The sequence below is a fragment of the Bufo bufo genome, chromosome 4, assembly GCF_905171765.1.
Source record: "Bufo bufo chromosome 4, aBufBuf1.1, whole genome shotgun sequence".
NCBI lineage: Eukaryota > Metazoa > Chordata > Amphibia > Anura > Bufonidae > Bufo > Bufo bufo.
Window position 1 is genome coordinate 499,492,137 of NC_053392.1, and position 17,050 is coordinate 499,509,186.

General features: G+C 42.7%; 1 protein-coding gene across 2 annotated transcripts in view; it reads left to right on the forward strand.

Moving 5' to 3' along the window:
• RMDN2 (regulator of microtubule dynamics 2) overlaps positions 1-17,050 on the forward strand; it is a 124,977-nt gene that overhangs the window by 51,463 nt on the left and 56,464 nt on the right. For both annotated transcript variants that reach the window (XM_040429612.1, XM_040429611.1), the window contains exons 4-5: positions 1,171-1,273; positions 3,388-3,448. In XM_040429612.1, coding sequence (XP_040285546.1) covers positions 1,171-1,273; positions 3,388-3,448 — 164 coding nt within the window. The remainder of the gene's footprint in view (positions 1-1,170; positions 1,274-3,387; positions 3,449-17,050) is intronic.

The window sequence follows — 17,050 nt, forward strand, 5'->3', positions numbered from 1 at the left end:
AAACACACTGCTAAAGCAACACTTGAGTGGTTTAAGGGTAAACTTGTAAATGTGTTGGAATGGCCTAGTCACAGCCCAGATCTCAATCCAATAGAAAATCTGTGGTCAGACTTAAAGATTGCTGTTCAGAAGCGCAAACCATCCAACTTGAAGGAGCTGGAGCAGTTTTGCAAGGAGGAATGGGCAAAAATCCCAATGGTAAGATGTGGCAAGCTCATAGAGACTTATTCAAAGCGACTTGGAGCTGTGATTGCCACAAAAAGTGGCTCTACAAAGTATTGACTTTAGGGGGGTGAATAGTCATGCACATTGACTTTTTCTGGTATTTTGTCCTATTTGTTGTTTGCTTCACAATAAATAAATAAAAAACATCTTCAAAGTTGTGGGCATGATCTGTAAATTAAATTATGCAAATCCTCAAACAATCCATGTTAATTCCAGGTTGTGAGGAACCAAAATACGAAAAAAGTATATATAATATTATTATTATTATTATTATTATTATTATAATATATATATATATTTTTTTTTTTTTTTTTTTTCTGCAAGGTAGCATTACATGCGGGCCACTTCAATAAATGGCTGACCATTAAAAAGACCATTATAGGAACTGTCCAACCATTTAAGAGTGATGGCCTTTCCTGAGCTTAGACCATCTCTAAGTGGCGTTGGTCTGACACCCTGCACCTCTGCCAATCATCTGTTCCAAAGTAGCTCCAGCTCAGGAAATACACACCTCCATCCATTGTGAAGTGATTGTTGCTGGTTACTGCAGCACTGTTCCCATTGCCCTGAATGGGAGCAACGTTACATTAACCATCTTCGTCTACTGCACAATGGATGGAGCTTTGTATTTCTGGCACTGGAGTTACTGTACAATAGTTGATCGTGGGTGTGCCAAATATATAGTGATGGCCTAACCCGAGGATAGGCTATCACTTGTAACGGGTTGAACAGCTCCTTTAAATATGGAATTGGTGGCAGTGTGATATGACATTTATTTTGTTTATATTTGTTTTCTCCAAATAAAGAATTGAAGAAATGTGTTAATTCCTGATGTGATAGTATTTACTGACTGCCCCTTCAGTTTGTGTACTGTGATTACCCCAGTTTTGAATGGCTCTGACATTTCAGTTCATTTTATAAGAAGTTTTGTTTGTGTCTCTTTAGTATGGAAATAAGGTTGAATTCCTTTGGAGGCTGGCGCGGGCGTACAGCGACATGTTTTATCTCACCAACGATGCAGAAGAAAAGAAAAGTTATGCAATTGAAGGCAAGAGGCTCTTTCCTAAACAGCACGTCTGACATCTAAGTATTCTATCGCTTTTTAGAGTTTGCATGTTTATGTGCTTGCTCTGCTATTTCCAGAACGGAAGGAATAAAGGAGCTTTTGTGTTGCCAACTCCCAATTCACTGCGGCAGTGGGACAGGACCCCATTCTGGTTATAAGTGCACGTCCCAGAGGTGGGACCTGCACCTATTGGACATTTATTCCATATCCTTTCGATATGCTGTAAATGTCATGATGGGAAAACTGTTTTAAAGGGTTCTTCCCATGAAAGATGATTATGACGTATCGGTAATTTTATAAGCTTGGTCGGGGTACAGTCATAGAGACCCCACCCATCCCTGAATCGAGGTTGTGCAATGCCCCATTGCTTCTGCAGCAAACCCCTGAGCGAACAGTGCAGAGGATGGTAGTGGTAGTGGCCCTGATGAGATCTTTAGTTGTGGTGTACTCCCTCAGGCCTTTGCTCCCTGGGGTTTGGTGCAGTGAAATTATGAGATAGGATCAGGCAGATGTAGAACAACACATGTTTTTCTTTATTTAGTGCAAAGGATGAATTACAGTATATCCAACTGTCCTCTGTACAAGGTGCAATGTCTCCATCTCCAGTTGATGAGGTAGTGGCAGGCAAGATGACAGACAATAGCACTCCAGGGTAGTCCTTCTCTCTCTATTCTGTTCCCTTCGCTATCAGGAATAAGCTGGCACTTGTGGCTATAGGTGTCCACTTTTGATTTGCAGGCTTTTGAATTTGCTTGTCCTGAACTGTGGTCATGGGTGTCTTAACTTATCACCTCACCTGCAGCAGAATGTGTATAGCTGTAGTGCTGATCACTCTGCTGTCTTTGTACGCTGGTGCCTCCAGATCTTCTGGTACCCTGGGACCTTGCAGTCTCCCTGGAGTAGTGTTCCTCACAGACGAGTTGTAACTTCTGTGCCAAGGCCCATGGAGGGGGAACAGATGGATGTGCTCCCTCACTCCAGTCTTGCTCAGCTAACTCTCCCTAGAACTTTCTATAGCTCCCCCTCCTGGCAAGAAGTAGGACCAGCCCACTCCCACCAAGAGGGGGAAGAATGGAATGGTAAGTTCCATTCCATTATGCCAACTATACCTTATCATTACTTAATTATACAGCAGATACATACATAATATGACATTACAATACAGGTGCACCTCAATAAATTAGAATATAACTGAAAAAGTTAATTTATTTCAGTATTTCAGTTTAAAAAGTGAGACTCATATATTCTATAGATTCATTATACATAGAATGATCTATTTCAAGTGTTTATTTCCATGAGGGCATGCTCTGGATTGGGCATTTTTTCCTACATCCCTTGTGGGGGGCATAAATATATATATATTCCTACAAAATTTGCATTGTGGTTGGGATCAAGCGTCGGTATGGCAGCCCCTGACTTTCCACGGAGTCGCCCCAACCACACAACTGTCCTTGCACTTTTTTTTTTAGGCTTGTTTAGGCCATAAAATGACAGAAGCCAATGGCCTGTCACTTGCTAACATTTTTCATCTGCCCACCTCTGTTAACCCCCCAACATCAAAGCCAAACTCTGCTGCCGGTTGTGTGGCCCTCTGCTCCCCAGTGCTGTGAACGCAGGCTGCTGTGACAACAGGATAAGGTACCCGTATATCTCGTACTGGATACTTTGGTGCTGTCCACCCTGATAAGACGGCATTGAAGTTCCCTCCACCTTGAGCACTGAGTACCGGGGACTGCCACCCTTGATGTATATGGCTTATTTGAATTTCAGGCGCCAGAACTACTGTCCACGATATTTCGGAAACGGGGGTAGGGGCGGAGTACTCAGGAGCAGTGCTGATTGAGGGAGATACCCAGATTAAAAAGTTTCAGCAAGTGGCTATGTTGTGGGGGCACCTTCCCTTTTATTGATGGAATGAAAATGAATTGTTCAGCCACCCCTCCCTGTATTCGGGTCCTGGATAAAAATCAATCAAGGCTTGCATCAGAATTCAAGGAAGTAGTACAGCGCCATCTGCTGCCAACCAATAGTAATTGCTAGTAAGTCATTTACAGTCACTATAACATTAACGTTTCTAATGCTTATATTTTTCACAGGGAAAACCGCTGCTGGGAAAGCTGTTGAATTAGATGACAAGAATGCTGGTAGTCACAAATGGTGGGTGAAATGTTTTAATTTCAGTTGTATCTAATTTATACGTATGCTTTTCTCATCTGTACATATTGTATCCTCTACAAACAATATACTATATTTCTTAATGATTTTACATCTGATTCAGACATACTCTTTTCTCTTTTTTTTTTTTTATGGAGTTTTGAGTGAATAGGGTTCCGCTATGTACAACTATTAACTGTTGTAGGAAATGGTCTTGTCTAATGGGTGCCCTGCAAAGCATGGTTACACCTACAGGATGCAGAGAAAAATGGAAATGTATCTGGAAAATGTGGCGTGCATTTGTGTTCAGCCCAGCCCCCCCGAGTCAATACTTTGTAGGACCACCTTTCGCTGCAATTACAGCTGACAGTCTTTTGGGGTCTGTCTCTACCAGTTTTGCACATGTAGAGGCTGAAATCTTTCCCCATTCTTCATTGCAAAATAGCTCAAGCTCAGTCAGATTGGGTGGAGGGCATCAGTGAACAGCAATTTTTAAGTCTTGCCACAGATTCTCAATGGGATTTAGGTCTGGACTTTGACTGGGCCATTCTAACACATGAATATGCTTTGATCTGAACGATTCCATTGTGGCTCTGGCTGTATGTTTAGGGTTGTTGTCCTGCTGGAAGGTGAACCTCCGCCCCAGTCTAAGGGTCCATTCACACGTCCGTTTTTTCTTTCCTGATCTGTTCCGTTTTTTCTGGAACAGATCTGGACCAGATCTGGACCCATTCATTTTCAATGGGTCCTGGAAAAAAACGGACAGCACAATGTGTGCTGTCCGTTTCCGTTGTTCCGCTCCGCATGTCCGTTTAAATATAAAACATGTCCTATTCTTTTCCTGAAAAATCGGATCCTGGTACAATACAAAGTCAATGGATCCGCAAAAAACGGATGACATACGGATGTCATTCCGTATGTCATCCATTTTATACGGAATCCTTTCCTGGAAATTACATTTTAATTTTTTTATTTTTTATTTTTTTTAAAGAAATCCAAACAACTTTATTTGCTTATTGAAATTTATACATGTTTCCGTTTTTTGCGGATCCGCAAAAAACGGATGACATACGGATGACATACGGAAACATTTTCAGGAACAACGGATCCGCAAAAAACGGACAGAAAATCGGATTATAGAAAAATACTGACGTGTGAATGTAGCCTTAAGTCTTTTGCAGCCTCTACTAGGTTTTCCTCCAGGATTGCCCTGTTTTTAGCTCCATCCATCTTCCCATAAACTCTGACCAGCTTCCCTGTTCCTGGTGAAGAAAAGCATCCTGACAGCATGATACTGCCACCACCATGCGTCACGGTGGGGATGGTGTGTTCAGGGTGATATGCAATGTTAGTTTTCTGCTACACAGAGTTTTGCATTTAGCTCAAAAAGTTCAACTTTGGTCTTATCGGATCAAAGCACCTTCTTCCACATGTTTGCTCTGTCTGCTACATGGCTTGCGACAAACTGGGCTTCTTATGGCTTGCTTTTAAAAATGCCTTTCTTCCTGCCACTCTTCCATAAAGGCCAGATTTGTGGAGTACATGACTAAGGCCTCTTTCACACTTGCGTTGTCCGGATCCGGCGTGTACTCCACTTGCCGGAATTACACGCCGGATCCGGAAAAACGCAAGTGTACTGAAAGCATTTGAAGACGGAACCGTCTTCCAAATGCGTTCAGTGTTACTATGGCACCCAGGACGCTATTAAAGTCCTGGTTGCCATAGTAGTAGTGGGGAGCGGGGGAGCAGCATACTTACCGTCCGTGCGGCTCCCCGGGCGCTCCAGAGTGACGTCAGAGCGCCCCATGCGCATGGATGACGTGATCCATGTGATCACATGATCCATGCGCTTGGGGCGCCCTGACGTCACTCTGGAGCGCCCGGGGAGCCGCACGGACGGCAAGTATGCTGCTCCCCGCTACACTTTACCATGGCTGCCAGGACTTTAGCGTCCCGGCAGCCATGGTAACCACTCTGAAAAAGCTAAATGTCGGCTCCGGCAATGCGCCGAAACGACGTTTAGCTTAAGGCCGGATCCGGATCAATGCCTTTCAATGGGCATTAATTCCGGATCCGGCCTTGCGGCAAGTGTTCCGGATTTTTGGCCGGAGCAAAAAGCGCAGCATGCTGCGGTATTTTCTCCGGCCAAAAAACGTTCCGTTCCGGAACTGAAGACATCCTGATGCATCCTGAACGGATTTCTCTCCATTCAGAATGCATTAGGATAATCCTGATCAGGATTCTTCCGGCATAGAGCCCCGACGACGGAACTCTATGCCGGAAGACAATAACGCAGGTGTGAAAGAGCCCTAATAGATAATCTCTGTCATCCCACTCTTCTCATACACCATACAGCATGTCGTACCCCCTTCTCTCATACACTATAAATTGTCCTACCCCTTCTTCTCATACACTGTGCATTTTCATACCCCTCTCCTCTCTTAGACTATATATATTGTTGTACCCCCCTCCTCTCATACACTAGACATTGTCATCCTACTCTTCTCATACACCATACATCACGTCGTACCCCCTCCTCTCATACACTATACATTATATTGTACCCTCCTTTTCCCATACGCTGTACATTGTCTTACCCCCCTCCTCTCATACACTATACAATGTCGTACCCCCTTCTTCTCATACGCTATACATTGTCATCCCCCTCTTCTCATACCCCATACATTGTCGTATCCCCCTCCTTTCATATACTATAAATTGTGTTACCCCTTCTTCTCATACACTGTGCATTGTCCTACTCCCCACTTCTCATACCCCATACATTGTCGTACCACCCCCCTCTTCTCACCCCATACAATGTCGTACCCCCCTCCCCTCATACACTATACATTGTCGTACCCCATTCTTCGCATACCCCATACAATGTCGTACCCCCTCCCCTCATACACTATACATTATGTCGTACCCCATTCTTCGCATACCCCATACAATGTCGTACCCCCTCCCCTCATACACTATACATTGTCGTACCCCATTCTTCGCATACCCCATACAATGTCGTACCCCCTCCCCTCATACACTATACATTGTCGTACCCCCTTCTTCTCATACACTGTACATTGTCATTACCCCCTCTTTTCATACACTGTCCATTACGTCGGTAGCACATCTACTGTTTACACAGATGTGTTGCTGACAAGTGATCAGTTTTTCTTTACCGCATAAAAGATGTGATCATACAAAAATAAAACAAGCTGCTCTGTTTAAATGGGACAACGATCAGGAATGAGCTTTCAAATGAGTGCTGGTTCATTTAGTCATCAGCTAGTGTAAAATGGCTCGGAATCAGTAAACATTAAGTAATCCTCCTCATTTCCAAATACCGGATCTAAATAGCGGCACAGTGAAAATATAGATTAGGGAGCAAGGCCTCAAGAAACCCAACTCTCAAGGAACCTCCTAATCTAGTCTAAGTCAGAGGAGAACCTGAAACGTATCTGTGAACATGGGTGAATAAACTAAACCCTCCAGACTGCTGTAGGATTTGCAGAAGACAGATTTTTTTTTTTCTGTATAGCTGAAAGTTTTATAGTTTTCATAGTAAAGAAATTGCATAGACAGAATGTCGGATTGCCAGATCACTTTCTGGAGCTGATAAAATGCTGTTGATGTCAGGCTAATAGATTTCCAAGTTAACTTCTCACAGTCGCTTTATTACTTTGGGAATGAACTCGTAGACTTGCGCTTGATTAAAATAATGCAATATACTGGCTGTGGGTGGAATCCACAGATAATCATTCACGTCCAGATATCCAGTTGAATTGCAGAGGGTTATAACTAGCATAGATCTCCTCAAGGTTTCTCAAGCATATAGTTATTGGTGAATGAGATACTGGAAATGTAGAAGGTACAATCTTTAATGTCTGATGTACTCTAGTTATAATTGCCTATTGTATACAGCACAATGAGTAAAAGATACAAATATATACGTCATGGGACTGTAAATCCCTTAGCGAGATTTACATTAACATGGGAAATAGCCATAATTAAAGTAAAATTGCAGTCTACTGGCCTGCATCAGGATATTCTATCTGGGAACTGACATCACAGTTGCTAGACATAATAGCTATAGGAAGAAAAGGTGCTGAATGTGGGTATTTCTGTTACAGCAAAGCGATGGAGACACCTCTGATCTATTTCCCATAGGAACAAATGATTGGATATGTTGAAATCCAATATGCCCAATCCTTGTTTCCCCAAATGTTAGGTCACTGGACAGCCAACTCCTACCAACATTACCTTGACACTGGGTTCAGACCTGAGCGTATTTGATATGCGCGTTTAACGCGCGCTTTTGTTGTGCGTCTTTGTGCGCGTTTTTGTCCATAGTCAACGCGCGTAGTACGCGCGTTTGTGTGATTGACAGCAGTGTCCTATGGCCGCAAACGCGCGACAAAACGCCCCAAAGAAGCTCAAGAACTTGTTTATGCGTCGGGCGTTTTTCAGTGCGTTCTAACGCGCTGTAAAACGCGAAAATGTGAACCAGTCCCATAGGGAAGCATTGGTTTGCATCGGTTATGCGTTTTACAGTGCGTTCGAACGCGCTGTAAAACGCGCAAGTGTGAACTTAGGGTAAAGGGACCCTCTGGTTGAAGAACAAAAAAAAATCACAGTACCTAAGGAACAAACCGAACACTTACCTGTTACCTCCTTTTCATCTTCTCATCTGCAGATCCGCCAATTTCCAAGCTTTCTTATGTCATCCAAGATGGCCACACCACTTCTTCGACTGACTGCTGCATACTGTGCATCGGTAGTCCAAGACACTTCCTGCTTGTCCAGCCCTGCTCTTGGGTTTGCCTGCACTGTTCATGTTAACAGGGCTGGCCAATCAAAGGGCAGTCAGAAGTGTCTTGGACTAACAAATTCATTGTATGCATCACACAGTCTGAGACTCTGTGCCTCCATCTTGGATGACAGAAGAGTAGCCTGAAAATTGGTGGATCTGCTCTGCAGCTGAAAAGATTAAACAGATGTCACCAGATAACTATTCTGTTTTGTTAGTGATTTTGAGAGGCTTTAGGTGTATAGACTGCTTTAAATTGGGTATACACACATTAGAAAAATGAAAGCGTGATCCACTGATTTCAGCAGGATTGGCTGATAATGTAATAGATCTTGCACATTAGACTTTAAAGAGGACCTTTCACCGACCCTGACATTAGCATATAACTAGATAGCAGTGTAGGGTATACTGAAGGTATGTTATTGCGCTTATGTTTCCTAAGACGCCGCTCCGTTCGCCCGCTGTGCCCCCCGTTTTGGTTTCCTGCCTGGTATTTAAATTCATACCAACGGTACAGGGAGGATGGGACAGCACTGTTTCTCAAAACAGCTACCCTTCTCCCTGGCTGTGACGCATTCCGCTGTGATTGGCCAGCGCACAGCCAGGGAGAAGGAGACGCCCCCTGAGAAAAGCTGGATTCTCCTCCTCCCTGTACCAATGGTATGGAAGCTAGTAAGCGCAATAACATACCTTCAGTATGCTCTACACAGCCAGCTCGTTCTATGATAATGTCAGGACCGGTGAAAGGCCCTCTTTAATGTGCACAATGCTTTATTCTTGCCAGAGCTGAGCTGCTACCGAGCTCTCTGACAGCAATTCTTCTCCCCATTGCAAAATGCATGCTCAATCAAGGGTGCATGTTTATGGTGAAGTCATAGTGGGGGAGTGGAATATCCATCATCTCAACAAACCAACAGCTATTTCATGTGTTGATATATCCAGCTTTACACCCAAGAGATTGCTGATGGAAGACTCAGCCCATGTTGTTATGCAGTTAAAGGGGTTGTCTGACATTTGGATACTGATGCCCTATCCTCAGGATAAATCATCAACATCTGATCAGTAGGAGTCTTACTCCCGAGACCCCCGCCGATCAGCTGTTTGAGGAGGCTGCGGCGCCTAGTGAGTGCTACCTGCTCCTCACAGCTTACCATGTACAATGCCATACATTGTATAGCAGCTGTGCTTGGTATTGCGGCTCAACCCCATTCACTTGAATAGGACTGAGCTGTGCATGACATCACTGGCCAAGGAGGACATTGCGACTAGGGATGAGCGAATTGACTTTGGATGAAACATCCGAAGTTGATTTACATAAAACTTTGAATACTGTACGGAGCTCCGTACAGTATTAGAATGTATTGGCTCCTATATGCCAAAGTTATTACTGTTAAAAAACCTTTTCCTGAACTCTGGTTTGGTTCCAAGGTACCACTTGGAACAGAACCCGAGTTCAGGAAATGTTTTTTTTTATAGTAGAAATCAATTTATGAAGTTATTACTCAAAGTCTCGCAAGACTTCGCAAAGTAATAACTTCAGCTCATCTGAGCCAATGCATTCTAATACTGTACAGAGCGCTCGCTCCATACAGTATTCAAACAAAGTTTTATGCGAATCAACTTCGGATGTTTCATCCGAAGTCGATTCGCTCATCCCTAGTTGTGGCATTCACAGAGGTAAATCTGCAACCAAATCGTGAAAAGTTTGCTGCAAATTTCTGTTGTGCTAAGAAATTTTTTCACCACAGGAGCACCGCAAGATTGAGTGTGTGTGTGTGTGTGTGTGTGTGTGTGTGTGTGTGTATATATATATATATATATATATATATATATATAATAGGTTCAGATTTCGCAACAAATCAGTGACTAATATGCAACATTGACATTCTGGGGTTTTAAAAATCTGCACAGCACATCACTTTGTGCACGGAAATTTTCTGCAATGTGTGGACGAGATTTCTTAACACCTCATCCTCTTTGCTGCTTCTGTAAAGCATTGCTGATTTTCCGCCACCTAAGAAATCCACGGCATTTTCATCCCTTGTGGGCTTACCCTTATGCCATAGAGAGCAACAAACGATAAAGGTGCATACCAAAATCGTATATAGTGAAATGCACTTGGGAGAAAAGTCAGTGAACCACAGACATGTTTGCTTACATGCTGACATAACTTAAGAACACTTAATCATTTCTGCAGAAAGACAACCCAGTCCTCCAGAGATCCTTCTCTGAAAGTTCAGATTGTTTCTTCTTCGCACTCTGTGGTCGTATCATATCTCATCAAAGTACATTATTGGCTTGCGAAGAGATGACTTCTCTTAGAACTGTATGTTCTGTGTCTATCATGTACAGCTGCAATGGCTACACTGTATTAAATTTCAGTGAAATGTACATTTTTCCTTGGAAAGTGCACGTCGTCATTGGAGCCTTTCATGCAACTATTCACTTTCTTTTAGAAGACATGTTTCTTTTCAAACATTAGTGACCTATTTGTAGAGAAAAGGTTTTGCCTTGTACACGTTGCCGTTTTTACCGGCATTCCATAGGGATAAATAAACTTGGCCGAGGTCTGCAATGTGAGAGAAGATTGATGATGTAACCACCGCTAGTGGCTGGGGGCCAGTGTTCTTTGAGGGCTGAGGAATGTCTGCAAAGGCGGCGCAACGTGTTTAGGGTGAGCTATGGGAAATCGACTTCTTTCTTAAAGTTTGGAAAGCAGGTCCCTTTTTTTTATTTACAGTGGAAATACACGATTACAGCTATCGAAAGTTTACTTGTATTTCCTTTATCTGATATTTACTATAGTTGCCACATTTTAATGAATGACTCGCTAAATGTTCTGATATATTTCCATCTTCACTAGTACTGCACATGCAATAGTATTCACCAAATTTGTAAACCATGTTCCAAAAGAAAATCCATTAAAGGGTTCCGGCTTAATATGTAAGTGGATAGGGGATAACTGAACACCACTGATCACGAAAATGGGGATTCCATGTTGCCATTCTGATGGAGCGACAGTACGAGCGTGCTCCCTACCCCTCCATTCTTAATTTATGGGACTGCCGTAGATGGCCAAGTACAGCACTCAGCTATTTCCACAGTCCCACAGCGAATGAATGGAGCAACAAGGCACATGTTCAGCCTGACGCTTCATCAGGATAGGAACATGGGACCCCCTTTCTCGGGATCAGTGGGGGTCTCAGCAGCTATACCCCCACCAACCAGTTAATTATCCCCTATCCGGTGTTATATTTTCATACTTGGCACAACCTCTTTATAGGGGTTTGCCACGATGTAACAATTAGTAGGTCATCAATAACAGATCAACTAGGGTCCAACACACCTCACCCCTGTAGATTTTACCTATGTGGGAGTAACTCTGGCACCAGGACTACACAGCTCCATCCTTTTTGGACATGGTTACTACACACTGCTATAATTCACTTAAAGGGGTTGTCCAAGTTATTTTTATTGATGGCCTATCCTCAGGATAGGTCATCAACATCAGATCGGCTGGGGGGAGTGACACCCGGCATCCCCGCCGATCAGATGTTTGAAGAGAGAGCGCGTGCCGTGCCAGCACTGCCTCCTCCTCATTGTTTACCTGCTCGCCATTGCATCCGCAGCGGTGTGCAGGTGTAGTTACACCTAAGCCATCCCATTAATTTCAATAGGAAGCCATGTTCCTATACAAGTGTATACTACAGAGCCTTAATTCTGGTAATATCCAAGCCGTAATACTAGTAATATTAAGCAGCACTACCATTAGATCCAAATTGGACAGTCCATGAAGTGGCGGTGCCAGCAGTGTTAGGCCCTTACCCAGCATGGGCAGCTTAGGTGTAATTACACCTGCTCACTGCTTTCGGATGCGACAGCGAGCAGTAAACAATGAAGAGGAGGTAGGGCTGGCACGGCAAGCACCTTCCCCTCAAACAGCCAATCAGCTGGGGTGTCAGACCCCCTCCTTTCTCATATTGATGACCTATTTTGAGGATAGGTCATCAATAAAAATAACTTGGACAACCCCTTTAAGTGTTAGCAGTCCTGCAGTAACCAGCTCCATCCACTACACAATGGACAGAGTTGTGTAATTCTCGTGTTGGAACTAGTCCCGAACAGCTAATTGGCCAGGGTGGGGGGTGTCAGACAGCCAATAATCTTACAATCATGACCTAGCCTAGGAATAGGTCATCAATTGTTAACTTCAGGAGAGCCCCTCTAACCATAAAATATTAGTATTTTTATTTTTAGCAATTGTTGAACTTGGTCAAAACTTGTAATGAACAATGGCCAACTTAAGGCCTATTGCACACGACCGTATGGCTTTTTCAGTGTTTTGCGGTCTGTTTTTCACGGATCCGTTGTTCCGTTTTTTTTTCCGTTGTGTTTCCATTTTTGTTCCGTTTTTCCGTTCTTCCGTATGGCATATACAGTATACAGTAATTACATAGATAAAATTGGGCTGGGCATAACATTTTCAATAGATGGTTCAGCAAAAAACGGAACGGAAAATGGAAGACATACGGATGCATTTCCGTATGTGTTCAGTTTTTTTTGCGGACCCATTGACTTGAATGGAGCCACGGAACGTGATTTGCGGGCAATAATAGGACATGTTCTATGTTAAAACGGAACGGAAATACGGAAACTGAATGTATACGGAGTACATTCCGTTTTTTTCGCGGAACCATTGAAATGATTGGTTCCGTATACGAAACGCAAAAAATGGCCAGTAAACGGAAAAAAAAAAAAACGGCCGTGTGCAGGAGGCCTAAAGGCTTTTTTCCATTAAATTAAATATACTGTCCTATGGAAAAAAACAAATTTTTGTATTTGTTTTTTATCAAAAATATACAGAACCTTTATGGATGAGACGTATGTAACAAACACCCTCCTCCCCCTAAATGTTGACAGAACATATATTAGAAATGTCGATTTTACTACATTTCACCATATTAACTACCAGCTTAATGCTCTATTCCCATCTTATAAAGTGACACCACTTTATGATCAGTGGGGCCTATCTCAGAGGTCAGACCTCCACTGATCATAAAGTGATAGTATACCCTTAGCCATACAGTAGGAGACTGGAATACCCTCTTAAACTGCCTATAAACATTAGATTGCACTAAGGTTTATAATATTGGTTTGCAATTGATCCACTTCTTGTCAATTCCATCCAAGGGGAGCGAGAGATCATACCATCAGACAGCTTATTTGAAAATTTTCACTGAATGGCATCAGGCTGCTTGCGATGTATTGTAACGCAGTCTGCAGAAGCCATACAGCTTAAAATTCTGCATGGCTTCTGCAGACTGCGTTACAATACAACGCAAGCAGCCTGATGCCATTCAGTGAAAATTTTCAAATAAGCTGTCTGATGGTTTGATCTCTCGCTCCCCTTGGATGGAATTGACAAGAAGTGGATCAATTGCAGACCAATATTATAAACCTTAGTGCAATCTAAATTTCTAATATATGTTCTGTCAACATTTAGGGGGAGGAGGGTGTTTGTTACATACGTCTCATCCATAAAGGTCTGTATAGAAAGGGAAGAGCACAGATCTCTATGGACATGTGCACAGCACTATGGCCAAGACAGAGGTACCTGGTAGTGTAGCAGTGCATGCACAGTTGGCATCTGGGCTGCTTTGGTAGCGGTAGCAGAGCCTATGCGCTTGTGTTGCCCAAGTTTCCTAAAATTCCATTTATAGCTCAGATATAGAAAGAAGAGCATTTTTATTAACCAGATGATGGAAGTGGTGATGTGTGGTGAGCAGTGACCAGCAGAGGGCTCTGTCACTACATAAGTCAAGTAAAGGAGAATGAGAGAATAATAGGAATGTCCATGATATACTGTTCGTGCTAGTTCTGGCTAACGGTGATCATTTACATTTCTATATTATTCTTTAAAGCCGCTCTTCATGTAAAAATGTAATTCTTTGCTTTGTGGGGTTAGTCCTGGTGCTACCTTTCTGTGTTTCACATCATATCCCATTAGAGTACGGTATATTCACGCACTATTCAAATGCATTGATCTTTGGTGTGTGAATATACCCTTACAATGATTTTTATTTTTATTTTTTTACTAGGGGTACTGTATGTTCACATGTTGTAGACATTTCTGCATCTCTTCTATACTTCTGAATTTACAAAAATCTATGCACATGCCGCAAAAAAAACATCCAGATTGATGAAACTGATTTTCTGTTGTAGAAGTGTATGCAATAAATCAAACTTTTATGAATATACTTGTATTTCATTCCATTACCCCTGACCTGATGCATCTGATGTCCATAATTTTCACAGTTTCAGCCCATAACAAGACACTGTCCAAAAAGTCCACTATTTCTATGACTGCAATTAAGAGTTTCTTCTCCAGCTCTCCATAAAAAAAATATAGTTTTTTATTGCAAACTAAAATATGTCTCCGTGGCATGCATGTCTCCGTGGTTATGTATGTGGACATTATTTCTATGGACTCTCCATAAATCGAAGCCTGGCAATCTGATGAAGCAGGAGTTTTGGTTCAACCTTTGCTTAGTTATAGTTGTATCTATGAAGTTAGCCACTTTGTCTGGTGTACACTCCAGGTCTTAGATTTGTGCTCTGGATTAGGAGCGCCGGCTCTCTGTAATTGCAGATAAGTGACCATGCGTGTTTGTTGGTGGAATACATGACAATCTCTTCAGACCACACATTGTAATTACTTTTAAACCCCTCGGCCTTAACCAGTTTTAACTAGCCCCATTTTATCTCCTTGTCACGCAAAGAGAAACAAAGTCTAAGAGTTGTTGGATAATCCTGTTCGCTTTTTTTTTTTTTTTCTTTTCTTTTTGCAATCCGTTTAGTTATGGTATGTTGAGTTTATATGATTAGCTCCTGCCGGGTTAGGGAATCAGATGGAGAGTGTTCATTTAACAGACAGATATGGCATTGTAAGATTCCCTAGATTATGTCCAAATATCAGACTTTTAGAGTGGGAATTCAAGTTCTTTATTACTATTTTATTACTACTATTACCTGGGACTTAGTTTAATAGCATTATCATATACAGGTGAAACTCGAAAAATTAGAATATCGTGCAAATTCATTTATTTCAGTAATGCAACTTAAAAGGATAAACTAATATATGAGATAGACTTATTACATGCAAAGCGAGATATTTCAAGCCTTTATTTGTTATAATTTGGATGATTATGGCTTACAGCTTATGAAAACCCCAAAGTCACAATCTCAGGTACCCTTTGCTCAGGGGGTATGGATTAATTAGCTGACTAGAGTGTGACACGTTGAGCCTAGAATGTTGAACCTTTTCACAATATTCTAATTTTAAGTTGCATCACATATATAAAATTGACACATCTGTGATATTAGATAGATTCAATTGTATACACGTGAACTGCTTCTATTGGACCCAGTGATTGCCAGGATCCTGGTGCACAGAGGCAGCTGTCACTGAAACGGGGCTGATCTCCCCTGTAACTCTAAAATGAATTTTAAATTAAATGCTAGAATTAAAAAATATACTTACTTTACTATAGGGCTGCAACGATTAATCGACATTATCGATAATATTCGATAACGGGATTCGTTGTAATAATCGGCCGATTCGTTGCTATGCGGGCGGGAGCGGGCGGTCAGGCACTATGCCTGCAGGTCCTTGAACTTCAAATCACCGCATCCCGCATCTTTATTACCTTACAATGAAGCTCCAGTAACAGGCAGAGCGGGCGGCGGCGTAACGTCACTTACTCACGTGATGCGCATGCTCCGCCTGTTTCATTCATAAAGTGGGCAGAGCAGGCGCGTCACGTGAGTAAGTGACTTTACGCCGCCGCCCGCTCTGCCTGTTACTGGAGCTTCATTGTAAGGTAATAAAGATGCGGTGATTTAAAGTAAAAGTTACTGCCGGTTAAGGAATACTGCTGTAAGCGGCGGGGCCGGGGCTGTTATGGGGAGGGGGATCTGTGGCTGGCACTGTTATGGGAGGGGGATCTGTGCACGGTTATGGGGAGGGGGTTCTGTGGATGACACTGCTATGGGGGAGATCTGTGGATGAGACATATAGCATAAGATGCTATATAGTGTCATCCATAGATCCCCCCCATAGCATAGAAACATAGAATGTGTCGGCAGATAAGAACCATTTGGCCCATCTAGTCTGCCCAATATACTGAATACTATCAATAGCCCCTGGCCCTATCTTATATGAAGGATAGCCTTATGCCTATCCCATGCATGCTTAAACTCCTCCACTGTATTTGCAGCTACCACTTCTGCAGGAAGGCTATTCCATGCATCCACTACTCTCTCAGTAAAGTAATACTTCCTGATATTACTTTTAAACCTTTGCCCCTCTAATTTAAAACTATGTCCTCTTGTAGCAGGTCATCCACAGGTCCCCATCCCCATAACAGTGCCATCCACAGATCCCCTCCATAACAGTGCCATCCACAGATCCCCTCCATAACAGTGCCATCCACAGACACCCCTTCATAACAGTGCCATCCACAGACACCCCCCCCCATAACAGTGCCATCCACAGATCCCCCCTATAACAGTGCCATCCACAGATCCCCCCCATAACAGTGCCATCCACAGATCCCCCATAACAGTGCCATCCACAGATCCCCCATAACAGTGCCATCCACAGATCCTCCATAACAGTGCCACCCACATATTGTTTTAATATGGCCATTGAACGTAATTTTTCAAGTAAAATCATATAAACCCTTTTTTTTTTTTTGTCCTTTTGGTGTTTTTTCCCGATTAATCGATGAAATTATCGG